This window comes from Arachis duranensis, chromosome 9, assembly GCF_000817695.3.
Source record: "Arachis duranensis cultivar V14167 chromosome 9, aradu.V14167.gnm2.J7QH, whole genome shotgun sequence".
NCBI classification, from domain to species: Eukaryota; Viridiplantae; Streptophyta; class Magnoliopsida; order Fabales; family Fabaceae; genus Arachis; species Arachis duranensis.
Window position 1 is genome coordinate 27,064,017 of NC_029780.3, and position 21,399 is coordinate 27,085,415.

The window sequence follows — 21,399 nt, forward strand, 5'->3', positions numbered from 1 at the left end:
TTGTTTTTAGGTAGTTTTTAGTATGTTTTAATTAGTTTTTAGTATATTTTTATTAGTTTTTAAGCAAAAATCACATTTTTGGACTTTACTATGAGTTTGTGTATTTTTCTGTGATTTCAGGTATTTTTTGGCTGAAATTGAGGAACCTGAGCAAAAATCTGATTTAGAGGCTGAAGAAGGGCTGCAGATGCTGTTGGATTCTGACCTCCCTGCACTCAAAGTGGATTTTCTGGAGCTACAGAACTCCAATTGGCGCGCTCTTAATTGCGTTGGAAGGTAGACATCAAGGGCTTTCCAGTAATATATAATAGTCCATACTTTGTGTAGTTTTGATGATGTAAAATGGCGTCAAAACGCCAGCTCTCTGCCCTTTTCTAGCGTTAAAATGCCAGAACTAGCATAAAAGTTGGAGTTAAACGCCCAAACTGGCACCAAAGCTGGCGTTTAACTCCAGGAACAGTCTATGCACGTGAAAGCTTCAATACTTAGCCCCAGCACACACCAAGTGGGTCCTAGAAGTGGATTTATGCATTATCTATCTTAGTTTACTCATTTGCTATAAACCTAGGCTACTAGTTTAGTATAAAAACTACTTTTAGAGATTTATTTTGTACCTCATGACATTTACACATTTACATTGTATCTCTATGGCATGAGTCTCTAAACTCCATTTTTGGGGGTGAGGAGCTCTGCTGTGTCTCGATGGATTAATTCAATTACCACTGTTTTCTATTCAATCACACTTGTTTCCATTCTAAGATATTCATTCGCACTTAAACATGATGAATGTGATGATCCGTGACACTCATCACCATTCTCAACTTATGAACGTGTGCCTGACAACTACCTCCGTTCTATCTTAGATTGAATGTGTATCTCTTGGGTTCCTGGTTCATGAATTTGAGTACCTCTCCTGACAACAGAGTGTTTGAATTCGTACATTCAGAGTCTTCGTGGTATAAGCTAGAATTATTGGCGGCCATTCCTGAGATCCGGAAAGTCTAAACCTTGTCTGTGGTATTCCGAGTAGGATCTGGGAAGGGATGACTGTGACGAGCTTCAAACTCGCGAGTGTTGGGCATAGTGACAAACGCAAAAGGATCACTAGATTCTATTCCAACATGATCGAGAACCGACAGATGATTATCTGTGCGGTGACAGAGCACATGGACCGTTTTCACTGAGAGGATGGGAAGTAGCCATTGACAATGGTGACACCCTACATACAGCTTGCCATGGAAGGAACCTTGCGTGTGTGAAGAAGAAGACTGTAGGAAAGCAGAGATTCAGAGACAGAGCATCTCCAAAACTCCAACATATTCTCCATTATTGAATCACAAGTACCTTTTATTTCATGTTCTTTTAATATATTGCAAACAAAAACCCTTTTCATCATTAATCTCCTGACTAAGAGTTACAAGGTAACCATAGCTTGCTTCAAGCCGACAATCTCCGTGGGATCGACCCTTACTCACGTAAGATATTACTTGGACGACCCAGTGCACTTGCTGGTTAGTTGTACAGAATTGCAAGTGTGATTGCAATTTCGTGCACCACCAGGCGTGGCGGTGGCTGAAGCTTCATCGACGGTGACTTGGCAGTGGCCTGAACAGCGATGGCAAGGTATGAACGGCAGCTACTGGGTGACACTGGCTCCGACGGCGCGCAAGTCTTTTTCCTCCTCCTCTCTTTAATCACGTCACTCCCTCTCTCCGCGGCGGTGTCACAGCAGTAGTGATGAGCTTCAGCAGCGGCGAATTGCTGGCGACGGAGGTCTGGCAGTGGCGAACGACTTCTACTCGGCAGACTCAACGGCGTCTGGTACAGTGGCGGCATCTCCCCTTTCTCCATCGTAGGCTCTCTCGTTCCTCTCTCACTCTCCCTCAGCTGACTAGTCGATAGTGACGGCGACGCGGGTTCAAAACAGCGATGCCTCTCCTTCGACACGGTTGGACAGCAACGCGACACGGCGCAGTGAGCAGCGGTGAGGCAGCAGCACGGTCTTCTCTCTCTTCTCCTTCCTCAGCTCTCCCCCCTCTCTCTTCTCTGTGTGACCTGACGGCGTGACAGCAGTGACATCCGCTGGTGACGCCCTCACTCTTCTCTCCCCTTCTCCTTCCTTCCTCGGTCCCCCTTCCTTCTTCCCCTTTCTTTCTTTTTGTTTCCTTTTTGAAGTTGTTGCTGTGTGTGTAAAGAAGAGTGTAGTGCGTTGTGTGTGTGTTGTGCTGAGTGAGGAGAGTGGTGGCAGGTGTGGATGAGGTGAGTGTGTGGTTAGAAATTAGTGTTAGGAATAGTTTAGTAATTTTGAATAAAATTATGGGTAATAGAGTAATTGAAAATTTATTTTAATCCAACAATAATATTTATAAAAATACTATCTAATTATCAAATTACGATTTATTTTCGAATTAATACTCAAATACAAGAATTAAAGATAATATAATTAATTTTCTTTATTCATAAAAATTAATGTATCAAATTATAAAAATATCAATTATTTAGATTAAATCATATAAAATTTTTATTATTTTATAATTATCAACTTTATAATTTAAATATAGAGAATAATTCAATAATTATAAAATTAGATAAAATTCTAATTTAAATAGCCAAACCTCATTATTTTCGAATTTTCAAAACTTTAAATCATAAATAGGAAAATAATCCATAAGTATAGAGTTTGGATAAAAACCTTAATTTATTTCAAATCCAATTAATTGCCTTTAATTATTTTCAATAAAAATAATTTCTGAAATTAAAACTATAAATAAATATATAATTTGAGATTGATTCAAAATAGGACTTTTCAAAAGTCTTGGGTCTTACAAATAACAAAATTCATTTTGTATCTCCTATATATGATAGATTAAGTGAAAATATTTATTTAAATAATCAACAAGTACACCGTCAACTTGATAACTTAGTTTAAGTAACAAAAAAATTTAACAAAAAAATAATTTATTTAGATATTTTTAGTAAATAAAAACATAAATATTTTGCTACTTAATTAGGTTTACTACAAATTGTTAATAACCTTAATTAATAACTAAATTAATAAATATATGCTTAATAATAACTTAAACTAAAAAAAAAACTAACCTAAACAAATATTTAACTAACATCCATTTTAAATTATGCCTAACATCATATTCTAGCATTTAAACCAATCATAACTATATATTTATTCACCTAACATATACTACATATTACCTCTATAAAAGTACCATAATTATAGCAACACATCTATGCTTTAACATAACCATAAAATGAAAAACAACACCAACCTCAAAGTCGGCTGCCCCTGTAATGTGCAAAATCACGTTCAGTTTCTTAATATCTCCATCGTGATTATCAGCGCACGCCATATTCTTCAAGTAATTCGGAAATGTGATTAAAAAAGAGTAAAAGTGGGAGAAAAAATTAAAAAAGGAAAGTCAAAAGGTCTAACGAAAAGTTGTGTATGAGATATATATATATATATATATAGGCATCCGCTTCTCTTACTTGTTTACAGTATAAACAAAATAAGATAATATGTATCTCGTTTACACGGTAAACGAGATAAGAGCATTATATAACACGTGTATAAAACGTGGTACGACCATGTGGTTCCATGTATTATAAATGAGATACATATTATCTTATATCGTTTACACAGTAAACGAGATAAGAGATGTAATATTTTTTGATAAAAACACTCCAAAATATATATTTCGGTAATTAAAATATTTATTTTATTTATTTAAAAAAAATTAATTAAAAAATTATACTATAAATAAAAATAAAATATAATAATATAAATATGCATGATGTAGTTAAAAATTTTACTTTTTCTTTTTTAATCCTACTCTTAAAATTTTCTATCCTATTTTCTTTTAATTTTTATCTAATTCTCTATTTTTTTTATGCAAATTCGGATCACACTCTTTGTTAGATAACCGTTGATTGAAGGTTCATCATCCTCCTTTTACAAACTAATCCAACTTGATATTCAGGTTGACTCTTATGAAGGGAGACAGTTATTGACTCAGAAACCTAATACAATAAATCTGTATATACAAATAGAGAATATAAATAATTAACCAGTTTTTTTCTTCTCATCTTACTCTCGCCATTCTCTATGTATATAATAATTGGATTCGGAAAGGGTCACGCCTGCCTGCTGGAAGATAAATATAATGTTAAATGTTAACAATAATGCAATGTATGCTATTTATTGACTCAGACATGTGATATGATAAATCTATGTACAATACAGGAAATATATTTTAATAATGAGTTTCTTTCTTCTTATCTTCGTCTCCGTATATAATAATAATAATAATAATAATAATAATAATAATAGGGTTCGCCAAAGGTCAGGTCCGCTTANATTATTTAATTTATTTTTACTATATTTTTTATATTGTACAAGATTTAAATTCATGCGTGGGTTGTTGGCCAAGTCAGTGAGAGAGAGATTGATACCATTTACTAACTCCGGATCTTTTTCTATCAAAATTTGGTTCCGCTATTTTCCACTGCGTAAGTTTCCTTTGGCTTCTTCCATTCTCTAGTTTTTTTTTCTCTCGTAAGTCTCTTTATTATTTTGCATGGACTGTTTTATTATTACTGGTCATATTTAAAAAGATAATAAAAAATTAGAGGGGAGGGGAGGGGAAGGGGAGATAAGTCTACAGAACCTCCTTCTTTGTTTCTTTCTTTTTAAAGTATTTTAGGGGTATGAACTTGTCTCCAAAGAGGTTTGGAGCATGGTGTTTATCAAAATCAACGTAATCTAATGAATTCATGTGTTGGTGTCCTTGATCGCTAATCCAGTGTAATAGCATTTTGCCTGAAGAAAATTCTTAGTTTAATGTGAATAATATAAGTATCCAACGCGGTTTAACCTCCGAATTTTGGTTCATAAAACTGTGATTATCATGATCAGAGTGAGAATCTGCATTGTGATCTCTGTTTGAATCAAGTGTACAACGCATTCTTAAACTTTTACGTTCCAAGAGTAACAATGCTGCTAGTTTTACCTGTTTCTATAACAGGCTCTATTTTTCTTTTCTAATAAAATTGAAAAATAGTTTAATGTTGGTTATCACTGATAACCATTATCGAAGTTCAATGACTTTCTCTGACTGAGTTTAATTTAGCTTTTAAGGGTTTATCTAACACATTGTTGCTTTGATTACAGTTCTTGACTGGGAGGATTTGGAGAAGACTGTACTGAAGATGGGAACAAAAAAAGACAATGCCGTTGGAATGGGGACCTTATGTACCCATGCTTTCTATGATTTAAAGCATGTATCGCCGGCAGTATTTCTGTATCTGCTGAAAGAATGTTATTTTTATGGTATGTGTACCTTCTCTATGCAATTTTACTTGTGTGCCAAGTGGTATTACAGGGACTTTCAGATGATGACTGCTACCTGTTTGCTGAAATGCTTCAATTAACCATGATAATTTGTTTCTCTCATACACTTAGCTAGACTGATTGCCATTTATTTTCCTATGTTTGTACAGTAAACATGTTCAACCCGTCTGAACCCTAGTACTTGAGGCATGTCTTGAGTATCCCCACGTCTAACGTTTCCCTTTTGTGCTGCAAATATCCATCATAGGCCATCATAGGATTTTTAGTGATAGTCTTTCTGTCATGTCCAAAGATTAATTTTCCAAACTCTCATTCTTCCACTTCTCGTACGAAGGTTATGCTGAGTGGTAGAATGAGAAGATATCATTTCATTTTTTTTTTTATATAGGGTCGATTTTTTTTGTGGTTAGTGGTGGGGCAGGGGAATGTTGTGATATGCAATCATCCAGTTTTTTTTTCGACTTTACATGTATGATGGCTTTTTTAATCTGTCATTGCCCATGTGTTTAAAGTGTTCACATTAGATTATAAAGTTTCTGAAAGTCATAAACAAGGGTGCACAAGAACAGGAAGGTGATTGTTTTGAAGTGCTGTAACTGAACATTTGTCTGAATCCAATATTTTATAATTTCAGATATAGGAGTTGTTGATAAAGTTTGTTGGCTACATTTAAATAAGTAGGAGAATTTCTTTACAATAATAACAAGTTAGCAAACATCTTTGTTGCAGTTGCATTTGATTATTCATTTGACTTCATGTGGTTCTGTCTCATCAACATACATTGTTTTTCTTACACTTCAACTTTGTTTCAATTCTAATGAAATTGCATAGGAACATGTAAGGCGACAGCAAAGTTCCGAGCACTTCAGTATCAAGTATGTCTTGTGCTCCAAAATGATCCAAAGCCTGGACCAGCAACTTTTACTGTTCAATGTCTATACTTGGCTCCTCTATTTGAAGATGATAGTCATGGATTTACCCATTTAATTATATCTGCTTTCCGCCGCTTTTTGAAAAGATCAAATACTTTGGAGGACTCCTTGGAAGTGAAAGATTTGGCTGCCCATCTAATTGTTGATATTATTAGGGGCCAGAGCTTTCATGATGAAAAGATTGTCATGAAACTATTGGAGACTTTTGATGTAAAATTATCAAATTTTGAGAAAGCAATGTGCCCAATTAAAGAAAATGATGGTGTAAGTTGTGGTACGGCAAAAGAATTTGTTGAGCGGTATATTGTTGAACTACTAGAATCCCAGCAGTATATAATAGCTGTCGCTTTAATGGAGCATTTCTCTATCAGTCATTATGGCCAGTCATTTCTCCTAGATATGATAAAGAGCAAACAATACAAAGCAGCAGAGAAGTGGGCGACGTATATGGGGAAGCCAATGCTATGCACCCTTATTGAGGAGTTCGTTGAGAAGAACATGCTAAAGGATGCCTATGAGATTATCAAGAAAAATAATTTAAAGCAGGATTTCCCGGATGTATACAAAAGGTGTAAGGAAAGGTTAGTGTATTTTACCTCAGTGGCTGTCTGATTTGTTGAAATCATAATAGATACAATTCCACCTCCCCTTTTCCTTTTTTGTTTTATTTTCATTTATATGATTACCTCATTGATTTGTAGCTCGCTAAAGAACTTAGCTGAGAAAGGATGTTGGGATGTGGCTGAGGCAAGAATAAATAATGATAGACAGCTTATGGAATATTTGGTGAGTAGTTATCGTTATCTTTTGCACAATGACTGTCATTCTACGTGCCTACTTAAACAAGTCTATACAGCTGGAGATTGTGCATAGAGTAAAGCTTTACTTTCGTTTTAAACTATCTCATTCAGTCTTCTTGTACTACATGGTGTCACCATTTTGTAACTGCTAACGTAAACTCGAATTTTTGTTGCTTCCTATTTTGATTTTATTGTCTATGGGCTCTTAGAGAACCTATTTCTTATTCTCCATTAGTTGCATGGTGCTTATCAGCAATCTTGGTTGGACAACGTCCTTTTGTGTCTTACTTAGCCAAAATATGAATTCCATTTTTTTAAGTTTATTTTTTACCAGTTCTACAGCTTACATGTATATCAGTACGTATGTGCCTCGATTTCATCTTCGTACTACCCAACATGGAAACTATTTGAATTGATTATGGTGGAATAGTGGATATAATGAACAAAATATGTTGAATATCTTGAAACTGGAGTGAGGACAGAGAGGTTGATGATTTCTGTTCCTGATGTTGATGTCTGATTGAGTTGGCTTGAACAGTGTGAGGTGCTCAGGAGGCTATGAAGCCTGGAAGTGACCAAGTAACTTTGCTTGAAGGAAGTATTATTATTGCATCAAATGCGTAATTGAAAATGATTATAGCTTTATGCTAAAATAGTTGTGGAGCGTATAGATATTATTTACTAATTTCCCATTGCAATATCTTAGTTCTTTCTTGAGATATTCTTAGCCATTATTGGCCCAGTGAGTTCTTGAAAGATTGTGTTGTAATGGTTAGCATTTATCTTTTCAAGGTTTATTTGGCAATGGAAGCTGGTTACACAGAGAAAGTTGATGAATTATGCCAACGATACTCCCTTGACAGGTTTTTGGATATCAAACGTAAGCCATTTCAATTCTGAGCTTGGAGCTTGAAAAAACTTGTAAAAAAAAAAGGTGTAAAAAAGGGATTTCCATTTTATTCCTCAGTCTTGGAAGGAGCAATTTGATCGGTGGTATAGAGTTAAACTGTTTGGGCTGCAGTATTGCTAACCTATTTAGCCAGCTATGGAGTAAGTGCAGCCCATTTTTATTGTTAATTAGGCTGTGCCCACCTGTTTGACACACCTACCTTTGTGGATTGTTCTGCACATGCAGGAGCTTTTGTTATCAGCTCACGGTTGATGTTATTGCTATTTTGTTTAATTTACATTATTGTTATGTAGAATGTCAAATATCTGCACTGTTATCCTCAGATGACAAACACTATATCTTTTTGTCTTTTAGTACCTGAAACAACTATACAAGAAGGGCGTTATTTGCATCTTGATGAACTACTAGTTGAAGACATCATTTGGGTTGATGAAGTTGAAGGTTTGCTTGATGCAACAAGTCATATAGATGGTTTTAAAGTTGTCGGTCTTGATTGTGAATGGAAACCTAATTATGTAAAAGGCAGCAAGCCAAACAAGGTAAATTAAATTGATCTTTCTGATGGATTAGTGTTTCTCCATGCATTTTCCGTTTTCCCCCATTTATTTGAATCATATGAAATTAGTTGTTAGGATCCTAGCCTTCCAAGTTTCAAAGGTGAAACTCTTGATTATCCTGTTTTCCTTTCTCCATCAATTCTCTTTTTTCAGGTCTCAATCATGCAAATTGCATCTGAAAAGAAGGCTTTCATCTTTGATCTGATAAAGTTACATAGCGAGGTGCCTGACACTTTAGACGATTGTCTAACACACATTTTGATGTCACCTAGAATTCTAAAACTTGGTAAGAAAATGTTAAAATTCATTAGTCTTGTGAATGTATCAACCAAAAAATACTTTTGGTGAACATTTCGTAACGCTAACTTTTTGTGCCATTATTATTTTAACTTGAATGAGCAAGCGGCTATCAATAGCTAGTATGGTCATGTTATGCTTCATAGTGGCTCAAACGCTTATGCTGTTTTGAATGTCTTTACTGGTAACCATTAGTCCATTACTCCTCCGTGGCTTATGTTTTTCAGGGTATAATTTCCAATGTGATACAAGGCAACTTGCTCAGTCATATCCAGAATTGAAATGCTTCAAGAACTACGAACTGTTATTGGACATTCAGAATATTTTTAAAGAACCTCGGGGTGGTTTGGCCAGGTTAACCGAGGTACTGTACATGTGAATGCCCTTTTGGTGTCTCAGGTCTTTCTTTTATGCACTTAACACTTGTGGGGGGTAATCTTTGAAACACTCGATTCTTTTTGTCATGGCTTATTTTGACACAGCTTGTATCTTTTATATCAGAAAATACTGGGAGCTAGTCTAAACAAGACGAGACGAAACAGCAACTGGGAGCAAAGACCTTTAACTCCAAATCAAGTAATGCTAATTTCTCCGTTCCTCTTTGTTATTCATTTAAAGCCTTTCATCTTCGTTGCGCCTGTTATGAATCATGTCTGAAGTCAGTCCTTTTAATTTGGAAAAATATTTTTTGAACACCAAACTCCTCGAATATTGAGCTAAAACTCACTTTATCATTTATGGATGAGAAATTATATAGGGTTTGGTTACTATTTTTATCTACTTAACATGTGCTTTAAGAACACTCGTTAACATATTACAATTATTTATCCTCTTGATTAATTCTCCTAAACATCTTCCTACATCAATCATTATTAAATGGAGAAGTTCTTTCAAGACATTGATTGTATCTATTTTTTGTTCATTCATTTACTAGTATTTAGGAGGATGTTTAACAAGATTACTAGCGACAAAGCATGTATGTTGCACACACGAGCCTATAAAGTTTGTCGAAATCAAATTGTTTTATGTCTCAAGCACAAAAGTAGACAGAATAACAAATAAAAAAGCATAGTAAAAGCTGTAAAAATTTTAGATGCAAAACAGTGCCTTCATAGAACATGTGTCGATTCCTAAATTAACATTTTGAAAATACGTTTGAACTTTGAACCGAAAAAAAAGAGTTAGAGCTTTATGAAATTAATGAGTTTGGCATCTGTCTCTGGTTATAAAAGGATTTGGAATAAAAATAGATGCTTAAGCTCAAATGTTTACCACTGAATTAGACACAAATTATAATCTACAGAACACATAATATATACGAAGTTGCATAAGACAATAGGATAAAGAATTATCAACACACAACTTTTTGCATGGGACCGATATGCTAAAATAGTCATTAACCCAAATTTAATTGTAACTGATAAAGCAAAAAGAACTTATTGACTGGGGTAATAACTTGTTACAATAATTCAAAGAGGAAGAATTTAAATTTTATAATATGAAAAGGGCTTTTATGTACCTCACTAAATCAAAGATATAATTGTTATATGGAAACTGAAATAGGAAGATACTTTCTACTCAAGGAAGAGAATAAAGGAAATTATGAAAATAGTCTTCACTTAATTAATGCCATAGCTATTCAATTTTCCGAAATAATGAATGCAACTAAGTTTAAAGTTACTTTAAACTGCTCAATTTGTTCTTTCTTTTTTTTTTCTTTAAACGTCATTGGGAAGGAGAAACAAATTTTATCACATATTACGAAGGAAATCAACACTTAAAGTTAAAACTCTTATTTTCCAACCTTGCATTTAACTTTGGTGTCAATAAGCACCCACTTTTTAGTGTACAAATAACACGATGCATCTTCTGTTTAAAGTTCTATAATCTGTTTGAAGTTTAAATGGAGTCATTTATTTAATAATCTAATACGGTTTTATATGTGCAGCTAGAATATGCTGCCCTGGATGCTGTTGTGCTTGTTCATATTTTCCACCATCTTTCTGGTCAAGGAAATGGTAAATTTGAGTGGAAGTCCCATATAGTGAGTAAATAATACCACCTTTCTCAATTGCATATTCTCTTTTCCAATTATTATGACATTTTCTTGTATAACATTGGCTTTTGTAAAAGTTTGCCTTTTGTAAGAATACCCTTGTTTGTATGTGGCTAATGATAAATGTTTCTAACTGCCTTCAAGGTGTCTCATTCTGAAACCAACAAGAAATCCAAGAAGAATTCATCAAGAGTTGAACAGACTTAGATTCAGAACAAGAAGCATTGATCTTGAACTTCCCATTGTCTATATTTTCCTTTTGCTTGCAATCAATTAGGGTCTTTTGTAAATATTTACAGGAAATGTTCCCTCAAACAGTAATTGGCATACATGATACATGGCTTCTGTGTAACTATGCCATTTCTTTCTATGCTCAGATATGGCGACTTTATTAACATTCATTTTTTTTTGTTGATATTTTATAAATGAGATCATGATTTTAGGATTAGATTAAGGGTCGATCTGGGTAAACAATTTAATTAAGTTCTTTTGAAAAAAGAGTTTAAAACATAAGGACTTATATTATAAATGCATTATTTTGTGCTTGGAAAGTTATCATAAAAATATTCATCTTAAAGTTGTGTAATAAATAGGAGTGATAAAATAGATTTTGAGAATTAGAGAAATCAAATTTTTTGACTTTTTCAAAAACTCTTAAATAACATTTATAAAAGTATACCAATCACTATTAGTGTGACTTTTCATAAGTCAAAGTCTAAAAAAGTAATTTTTTAAACTTTCTAAATAAACCCTAAGAGTTTGACATGTGGAGTGTTAAAGTTTGGTTTGTGTTGAAGTTTGGTTTGTCTCAAATAGGATTATATTAGTTCTAGAGAATGTGTTTATAACACTTGAAAGTATAGTGAAAATTTCACCAACGTTGTGGTGGAGACTGGATATAAGTTGCATTGCACAGAGAAACTGAACCAGGATATATGCTGGTGCCATTTTCTTCTTCTCTGCACTATTTTGTCTCTTTACGATTTATGAGACAACTAAATTGTCTTCTGCATAATCCATCACGTAGACAAACAGAAGCAAAGTTTCATTTCCAGGTTTTAAGGGTTAATCAATCAACTTAAAAGAAGGCCATAGATTCAATTCCTCTTCTCTAGGCCATCAAGAACTTTCAATTGGTATCAAGAGTTAGGTCTTAAGAATCAAGTTTCACAGCTTGGAGGAAAGGTCTAATGGCAAACAACATGGGTGCAACCACTGTGGCCTACACTGTAACAGAGGGCCAATCAAATAACAGGCCTCCCTTCTTCAATGGGAAGAACTATGCTTACTGGAAAGAAAGGATGCGGATCTTCATTCAATTAATTGACTATAATATATGGAAGATAATGGTGAATGGTCCTAAAATCCATACAAAGACAAGTGCTGATGGAGTAGTGACTCCAAGGGAGGAAGCCGAATGGAATGATGATGACAAAAAGAAGGTGGAGTTGAATGCTAAAGCAATAAACTTACTACACTATGCTATCAGCTTTGAGGAATACTGAAAGGTATCTAGATGCAAGACGGCAAAAGAAATCTGGAAGAAACTCCAAGTTACACACGAGGGCACCAAACAAGTCAAAGAAACAAGGATTGATATGCTGCGAAAAGAATATGAGATGTACACCATGAAGGATGGAAAAAGCATTGATGATATGTTTGAGAGATTCTCAATCATCGTCAACAGCCTTGATGCTATGGGCTTGACGCACACAAAACAAACTCTAGTGAGAAAAGTCCTTAGAAGCCTTACAAAAGAATGGGAAACAAAAGCCACTGTCCTAACCGAGAGCAACAGCCTGAGTTCTTTAACCTATGATGAGTTGAGAGGAAAACTCTTAGCATATGAAGCCACACACACCAGCCAAGACACAAAGAAAAAAGGAGTGGCCCTAAAATCAAAAGTTGAATCTAGAGAGAGTGATTCAAGTGACATTTTTTTAGATGACGAACTTGTCTTTTTTGCTAAGAGATTAAGAAGGCTAATGAGGAGTAAAGGCAAGTACAAGGGATCGAGTTCAAAGGAGCAAAAGAAGAATCTCAGCAAGGTCACTTGCTATTACTGCAATAAGGTAGGACACTTCAAGTTAACTATCCAAAACTCAAGAAGAGGACAAGGCAAAGAAAGAATAGAAGAGAGTGCTCATGGTATCTTGGGAGGATCTAGAGAATGACTCGGATGAGGATGAGAACTCCGAATATGAAGCTCAAGTCTGTTTCATGGCTACTGATGTTCAACTAGAAGAGATAAATTACTATGACTTATCTCTTGAAGAATTACATATTATTGTTGATGATCTCAATCACCATTCTAAAAATTGCTAAAGAAATACAACAAATGCGAATCTGAAAATGAAGTTTTGAAAGCTGAAAATGAGTTTTTGAAAGAAAAAGTGAAGGAGACCGAATGTGCTTTTGACCTTATTGAAGAAAATAGATTTTTAAAATCTGAAATTGAAAAATGTAAAGAAAAGCACACGGTTGACACTTCACAAGAACTGATTGCAGAAAATAAAAGATTAAATGAAATGATTAAAGGGTTGAATAATAATTTAGCAAAATTTGCACACAGTTCCAGCAACTTGGACAAATTACTTGCTAATCAAAGACCATTATTTGAAAAATCTGGTTTGGGTTATGTGATAGAGGATGATGCAGATTTTGAAAAATCATTCACTAATACTGAAGCATCAAACTCAAAGACAAAATCCTCATTTGAAATTTCTGGTTTGGGTTACTCAACTAAAACTGATGCTAGTTTTGAAAAACCATTTTTTGATAAAAATGCATCATCTTCAAAGACCAAATAATTGTCCAAAAATTTTGGTCTTGGTTATTTCATTAACAATGAGGTTGTTTTTGAAAAGCCACACTTTAATAAAGGTGTCTCATATTCAAGAACCAAATATGTTTCAAATAATTCTGGTTTGGGATATGTTGCAAAAACAGGTGCAGTTGCTAAAAATCAATTTTTCAAAAAAAATGCACATTATTCAAAAACCAAAAAATTTCAAACCTTTACTCACTTTCAGCACCATACCTTAAATCAATTTCAGCATCATAATATCAATCACTTTCAGCATCATGCAATTAAAAATTAGTGTTCCAATTGCAATAAAATTGGTCATTCTTCCCCTCAATGTTTTATTGACAAAAGAATTGTGGGAAATAAAACATATAAAGTTGTTTGTAATTTTAATGAACTTGGGCAACCAAGATGGATTAACTTCAAAGGATCCAAACTTGTTTGGATACCTAAGGCCACTTAAAAATGACTACAGATTTACCTAGTGTCCAAGAGGAAGAAAGACCTATGGTACTTGGACAGCGGATGTTCTAAGCACATGATAGGGAAGTCTATCTTCTTTGTCAGTCTCAACAACTATGATGGTGGCTTTGTGACCTTTGGGAATGACGGTAAAGAAAAAATAATTGCTATTGAAAAAGTGGGTAAAAATCTTTCTACCTTCATTAATAATGTTTTCTTAGTTGATGGATTAAAACACAATCTTTTTAGCATAAGTCAATTGTGTGATATTAGTTATTTAGTTATTTTTAAAAAAAATAGAATGCCAAGTTGTGTAAAAAATTAAATGAAGTGTTGTTTATAGCTAAACGGTGTGATAATGTGTATGAACTCACTCTTGATGAATTAAATAATCAAAATGTGACTTGCTTTCACTCAAAAGATTCTGAAAAGGCATAAAAGATTGGGCCATGCTAGCATGTTTCAGATTAATAAGCTTGTTAAAAGGGATTTAGTAAAAGGTCTTCCTAAAATTAGATTTGACAAAGACATCACTTGTGATGCATGTCAAATAGGAAAACAAACAAAGAGCTCTTTTAAACCAAAGGAAGACATTTCTACTAAAAGATTCCTTGAATTGCTACATATTGATCTCTTTAGTCCTACAAGAACTCAAAGTTTAGGTGGTAAACATTATGGTTTAGTGATTGTGGATGACTATACAAGATTTAGTTGAGTTCTTTTTCTAGCACATAAAAATGATGCTTTTTCAGCCTTTGAACCATTTTGCAAAAGAATTCAAAATGAAAAAAATTTAAAGATTGCCTCTATTAGAAGTGATCATGGTAAAGAGTTTGAAAATCAATTTTTTGAATCCTTTTGTAATGAACTTGAAATTTCACATAATTTTTCTTGTCCAAGAACACTACAACAAAATGGTATTGTTGAGAGAAGGAATCGAAGTCTTCAAGAAATGGCGAAGGCCATATTATGTGAAAGTGAAGTTCCTAAGTTTCTTTGGGTTGAAGCCGTGAATACGGCATGCTACATTTTGAATAGAATCATCATTAGGAAGTTTTTAAAGAAAACTTCTTATGAACTATGGAAAGGAAATCCACCAAATCTAAAATATTTTCATATCTTTGGATACAAGTGCTTTGTTTTAAATACCAAAAATAATTTAAGAAAATTTTATCCAAAGGCCTATGAATGTATTTTTGTTGGTTATTCTACAACTAGCAAAACTTATAAGGTTTACCATCAAGATGCTAAAATAACTAAGGAATCCATACATATTACATTTTGTTATTCTAATGCTATTCCAAGTGTTTTGGAAGATTGTGATACAGGAAATCAAGTGGAAAATAACATGAGTAAAGCCCTTAATCAAGACCAATCTGAATCTATGCAATCTGCCCCTGTCTCAGATGATGCAAACGATTCTGCAGGAGACAATTTAATTTTATCTCCTGCAACTGATGAAATTTCTGGGAATGTCAACCAAACTAAACCATCTCAAGTTGAATCTTCTCCTAAATCATCAAGGCCCCGTGAATGGAGATTTCTAAAGAACTATCCTTAAGATTTCATCATTGGGGATCCTGCTCAAGGTGTCACAACAAGATCCTCAACAAAAAGAGTTCCAGAAGAAAATAATTTGGCACTTATCTCTCAAATTGAACCTCAAACTATCAAAGAGGCTCTAGGTGATCCTTCTTGGGTCAAAGCCATGGAAGAATATTTGCAGCAATTTGAGAAGAATCAAGTGTGGACTCTTGTACCGGATCCAATTAAAAAAAAAGTGACGGGTACTAAATGAATTTTCAAGAACAAACTGAATGAGGATGGAAGCATAGCAAGGAATAAAGCTAGATTGGTGGCACAAGGATATGATCAAGAGGAAGGGATAGATTTTGATGAATCATTTTCTCCTGTGGCTCGAATGGAAGCTATAAGACTTCTCCTTGCTTATGCTGCCCATTGTAGTTTTAAACTTTTTCAAATGGATGTAAAATGTGCATTCTTAAATAGAGAAGTGTATGTGGCACAGCACCCTGATTTTGAAAATAAAAAATTTTTAAATCATGTTTTCTAGCTTCCCAAAGCACTTTATGATTTAAGGCAAGCTCCTAGAGCTTGGTATGAAAGACTTAACTATTTCCTTTTGAAAAATAATTTTTAAAGAGGCAGCACAGACACTACTCTATTCATTAAGAATTCTAATGATTCTATTATTCTAGTTAAAATTTATGTTGATGACATAATATTTGGTTCACCTGATGAGTCCCTTTGCACTGATTTTGGAAAACTCATGACTAGTAAATTTGACATGAGTATGATGGGAGAACTCAACTTTTTTCTTGAACTTCAAATTAAACAAACTTCAAATGGTATTTTCATTCATCAAGAGAAGTATACTAAGGAACTAGTTAAAAATTTTGGAATGGAGAATGCCAAACCTATGGGCACTCCCATGCATCCAAACTCTCAGTTAGATAAGGATGAAACTGAGAAAGATGTTAATCAAACTAGGTATAGAGGTATGATAGGTTCTCTCATGTATCTTACATCCTCTAGACCTGATATTGTACAAAATGTTGGGGTTTATTCTAGATTCCAATCACAACCTAAAGAATCACATCTTTCTGTAGTAAAAAGAATCATTAGATATATACATGGCACATCTAACTATGATTTATGGTATTCTAGGTTTAATGAATTTTCTGTAGTTGGGTACTGTGATGCAGATTTTGCTGGTGATAGAGTGGGAAGGAGAAGTACCTCTGGTATATTCTATTTTCTGGGCAATTCATTAAATGTATGGTCAAGTAAGAAGCAGTCCACAGTGGCTCTCTCTACTGCAGAAGCCGAATATATTGCTGCATCTTCTTGCTATTCCCAATTGTTATGGTTGAAAACACAATTAGCTGATTATAAATTGAATGTTTATAATATTCCCTTGTTTTGTGATAACATGAGTACCATTAATAGTTCTAAAAATCTTATTTTGCACTCTAGAACAAAACAAATTGAAGTGAGATTTCACTCAATTAGGGAACATGTTCAAAAAGAAAATATAAGCATTCAATTTTGTTAAATCAAAGGAACAATTGGCTTATATATTTACTAAACCTCTGGCTGAAGATAGGTTTTGTAAATTAAGGACAAGTTTAAGCATTTTGAGTTATGATTCTTTACTTTAATTATGCTAATGTCTTGTTTGAGAGTTTTGTTTTGCAGGTCAAAGAGATATTTGTTGGATAAGATATGAGTGATCTGAATTTTGAAGTGTACAAAAGGACATAGACCTTGCTTGAATCTTATTATACATGTGGTTGTTTTTGTTTTCTGAAATTCTCTTTTTGGTCCTAATGAGTTTTTACCAAGAATTGATCTTTGTACATCATAATTTTTTCCTTGTTTTAGTACTGGTAGTACTATTTTTTCATAACTATGGTGCTGTTGGTTGAAATATGATCTTTATTTCTCTTTCGAATTTTTTTACTTAATATTTCAGGACGCAACATTTAGTTTTTTTTTACATGCCTCTAACATACTATTTTGCAGGTTCTGTTTTTGTTTTATTTTTTCCACTTTGATAACAAAAGGGAGAGAAAAATAAATATATGAGGCTTGATAAAGCATATGGCTTACTGAGATTATTGGATATTAGTTTTGATTAGTCTTGTGTTTGTGAATTGACTTGTATTTGTGAATTGAACTTGGTTGACTTTAAGTCATTTGAATTTTATGTTGTGTTAGTGAATTGTTGCTTACATATGGCCATACAAGATTATTTTTAATAGTTTACAATATATGCTGGTATGGATAATTAAACTTTTGTGCAACCATAGAAATCTATGTTGTTTTAGATATAGCAACAAGGAGAAAGAGAAGCCCATTAATTGTCCATATCCATAAAATAAGTGGCTGGCTCCATGAGAAATCAAGGAGGGCTTCAGGTCACAAACTGATGAATCAAGCCAATGATTCATAACAAGCCCAAGAAGAGATCCAAGTCCATTCAATCAATTTGAATTGGTAGCTAACTAAAGCAATGCAACTCTATTTGCATCTGAACTAATCGCTTCTCCACTAAACCAACTCTTTGTTCTCTTTCTTCTCTTCTCTTACCCACGTATGACAAGATGGATATGCTAGGGATCACATTCTAAAAGAAAAAGGTGTTAACTACAAAAAAGAAAAAAGAAAAAAATCAGATCTAAGGCATTATCAGAAAATCTTTCCATTTGTGGTACCCTAAAGTAACATGCTGAAACTTCCTTCTCCCTCATACCCATTTCTGAAGAAATAAAAAAATAGAGGTTATGAAATTCTACTGTGGATCAACGGTCAAGAAAGGAACTTGGAGCCAAAGTAAGAATAAATGGTTCAGATCTTTGAAGATATTGGAAAAAGGATGAAAGAGAAGATGGAAGGTATGAATTGATGAAATCTGAAATCTCTGCTATAGTCTCATCTCTCGTCTGTGTCGCTGCTGCTCTGATTTCGTGAGAAGAATAAGTCAACTGTGTGAAGCAAAGTGTGGTAACTGAAATCATACAAAAAGAAAAGAACTCTTCAGTTTGAAGGCAAGGAGAGAGAACCAGAATCTGAGTTGCATTGAGAGCATTCCCTATGAGAGTCCAATGCTTTGGACTGTGTTTCTACATCAAATAAACATACCGCCAAAATGAAGAACAATCATAGAGAGCTCTGAAGTTGGTTCATCTGATAGTTTTAAGGTTGTGATCATCATCTCCTTTATGGTTTACTGGTTTATTATTCTGTTTCAATGTTTATCTTTCTCTATTTTTTCTCGAGTGGAAAAAGGTATAAATGTGAAGCATTTGAAAAAGCCAAATAGAAAGAAAAGACAAAGAGAAAAACATAGAGAGAAAAGCCAAAGTTGATTTTAGATTTCTATTTGTTTGTATTTCTATTTTGCATCTTGTATCTGATGTATCCCTTACTAAGTTGGGTAAGCACTTATTGTATTAAGAGTCTAGAATGTTGCCTAGCCAAATCAAGCTTATGTTGAAGTTTGGTTTGTCTCAGATAGGATTATGTTGAGTCCTAAGGAATTGGTATTTATAACACTTGAAAGTATAGTGAAAATTTCACCAACTTGTGGTGGAGACTGGATGTAGTTTGCATTACACAGAGCAACTGAACCAAGATATATGCTGGTGCCATTTTCTTCTTCTCTGCACTATTTTGTCTCTTTGCGATTTATGAGACAAAACTAAATTGTCTCCTGCACAATCCATCACGTAGACAAACAGAAGCAAAGTTTCATTTCCAGGTTTTAAGGGTTAATCAATCAACTTAAAAGAAGGCCATAGATTCAATCCCTCTTCTCTAGGCCATCAAGAACCTTCAATTGGTATCAAGAGTTAGGTCTTAAGAATCAAGTTTCACAGCTTGGAAGAAAGGTCTAATAGCAAACAACATGAGTGCAACCACTGTGGCCTACATAATAATAATTAATATATTATAAGATATTAAACAAATGCATTTTTATGGTTCAAAACACAGTAATTTTTTTCTATTTTTTATTATTATATTTTATATGAAAATACTCTAATCTACTAAAAAAATGGCCAAAATTATAAGATAAGAAACTATTAAGCGTAACATCAAGTCAACCATACTGACGAACACATTGTTTTAAAAACTTAATCAATTATTAACAATACTATAATATTTACGTATATATAAATTTACATATATTTTAACCTAAATCATTATATATAGTTATACATACAAATAACTCTTGAAGTTCATCATAATTCATGATTCCTTAATTATTAGTTATACTATATAAGTAATTGAATTTCAATGTATAAAAAATTTGCATGTCAAAGCGTAGTAAGAACATATTATTATTATTATTATTATTATATGTCACATATGTCTTAAATTTAAATAATTTATTAATTAGTTTGTACTTATTATACCATATATTCAATAATTTATTAAAAAAATATTAATATAATAATAAATATTATGACAATAAAAAATTTATTTGAGAAAAATATTGTATCAATTTTTTTAGGATAAATAGATCCTTGATAAATAAATCATTGATTAATTTGATGTTAAAACGATATCATTTTGTTTGAATGAATATAGACAAAGAAACTTTGACCAATTTGAATTTAGGAACAAATAAATCTGACCATTTTATGTTAGTACTTGACGTCCAACTCAGTATGTTAACAGAGTAAATTTTCATAATAGTCCCTGAGATTCACGGGATTATCTAATTTGTTTTTCGAAATTTTAATTTTACCATAGTAGTCTCTAGACATTTTTTTGGTAATGACTCAACTATTTCAGTACTGACGTGGCTATCATGTACCACACTGGAGTGTACAATAATTAGCTTAGGTGGCAAAATTACAATTTGAACCTAATTTGATCTCTCCATCTCTATTTAACCCTAACATTCTTTGGTCCTTATCAAATCTCCTCTTTTTATTCTTCGTCTTCATATCATTATGGTCAACAACCTCTTCGATGCTACTAATTTCTTCTTCTTCTTCATCAATTATTTTTTGTGATTTGGTTTAATGGTGATTCTATTTTACAGGAATATCAAAGATTTAGAATTGGAAGTGATGTGATCTTTCATCTGCTGTTTCATGAGTTTCTTTCATATCAATAATTACCAATATAGATTTTATACTTGTTTGGACACTATTAAATCGATAAAAATATATTTTTTAATAAAAAATATATTTTTTATGTTTTAGTGTGTGTGGCAAATTTCTAATAATAAAAATAAAAATACTAGAAAAATAAAAAATATCTTTTTTGAAAAGTTATCATTTACATCTTTTTTTAAAAGATCTTTTTTCTTAAAAAAAGATGTTTTTTACATAATAAATGAACAAAAAATACTACTTATTTTACTCAAATATAATTGATAGATAAAAAAATCTTTTCACATGAGATATTCAAACATAAAATCACTTTTACTTTTGTAAAAGATTTTTTTTAAAAAATCTTTCTCGAGAATGACGCCCAAACAAACCATTTGTCATGAAATAAAAAATAGTAAAAATGTTGTATCAAATTGTGATGTCAATGTTACCTCATTTACTCTATTCCTCCAACCCTAAACAACCCTTCGACATTTTACCACAAATTCGTCCGTAACTTCCTTGAATTGCTTCATTTCCACCATCTTAGCTTCGTAAAACCTATCCCTTTTTTCAAGCAACTTCTCA

General features: G+C 33.1%; 1 protein-coding gene across 4 annotated transcripts; it reads left to right on the forward strand.

The window, feature by feature from the left end:
• Positions 1 to 4,443: 4,443 nt before the first annotated feature.
• On the forward strand, positions 4,444 to 11,303 carry LOC107465270 (uncharacterized). 4 transcript variants are annotated; one of them, XM_016084253.3, is made up of 11 exons: positions 4,444 to 4,524; positions 5,186 to 5,344; positions 6,197 to 6,878; positions 6,999 to 7,083; positions 7,890 to 7,977; positions 8,362 to 8,546; positions 8,718 to 8,850; positions 9,089 to 9,225; positions 9,363 to 9,437; positions 10,810 to 10,905; positions 11,062 to 11,303. In XM_016084253.3, the coding sequence occupies exons 2-11, from the start codon at positions 5,224 to 5,226 to the stop codon at positions 11,122 to 11,124; spliced, it is 1,665 nt and encodes a 554-aa protein (XP_015939739.1). In that variant the 5' UTR covers positions 4,444 to 4,524; positions 5,186 to 5,223; the 3' UTR covers positions 11,125 to 11,303. The 4 variants fall into 4 exon arrangements, with proteins under 4 accessions (XP_015939739.1, XP_020986376.1, XP_052109756.1 ...); XM_021130717.2 differs by lacking the exon at positions 4,444 to 4,524 and adding an exon at positions 4,530 to 4,570; XM_052253796.1 differs by lacking the exon at positions 4,444 to 4,524 and adding an exon at positions 4,697 to 4,819 and having other exon boundaries at positions 10,810 to 10,879.
• The last annotated feature ends 10,096 nt before the right edge of the window (positions 11,304 to 21,399 follow it).

Coding starts and splice junctions, on each gene's coding strand:
- LOC107465270 (XM_016084253.3), top strand. CDS start 5,224: ATGGGAACAAAAAAAGACAATGCCGTTGGAATGGGGACCTTATGTACC. Junction 8,547..8,717: donor AAGGCAGCAAGCCAAACAAG/GTAAATTAAATT, acceptor CTCTTTTTTCAG/GTCTCAATCATGCAAATTGC. Junction 10,906..11,061: donor TTGAGTGGAAGTCCCATATA/GTGAGTAAATAA, acceptor ACTGCCTTCAAG/GTGTCTCATTCTGAAACCAA.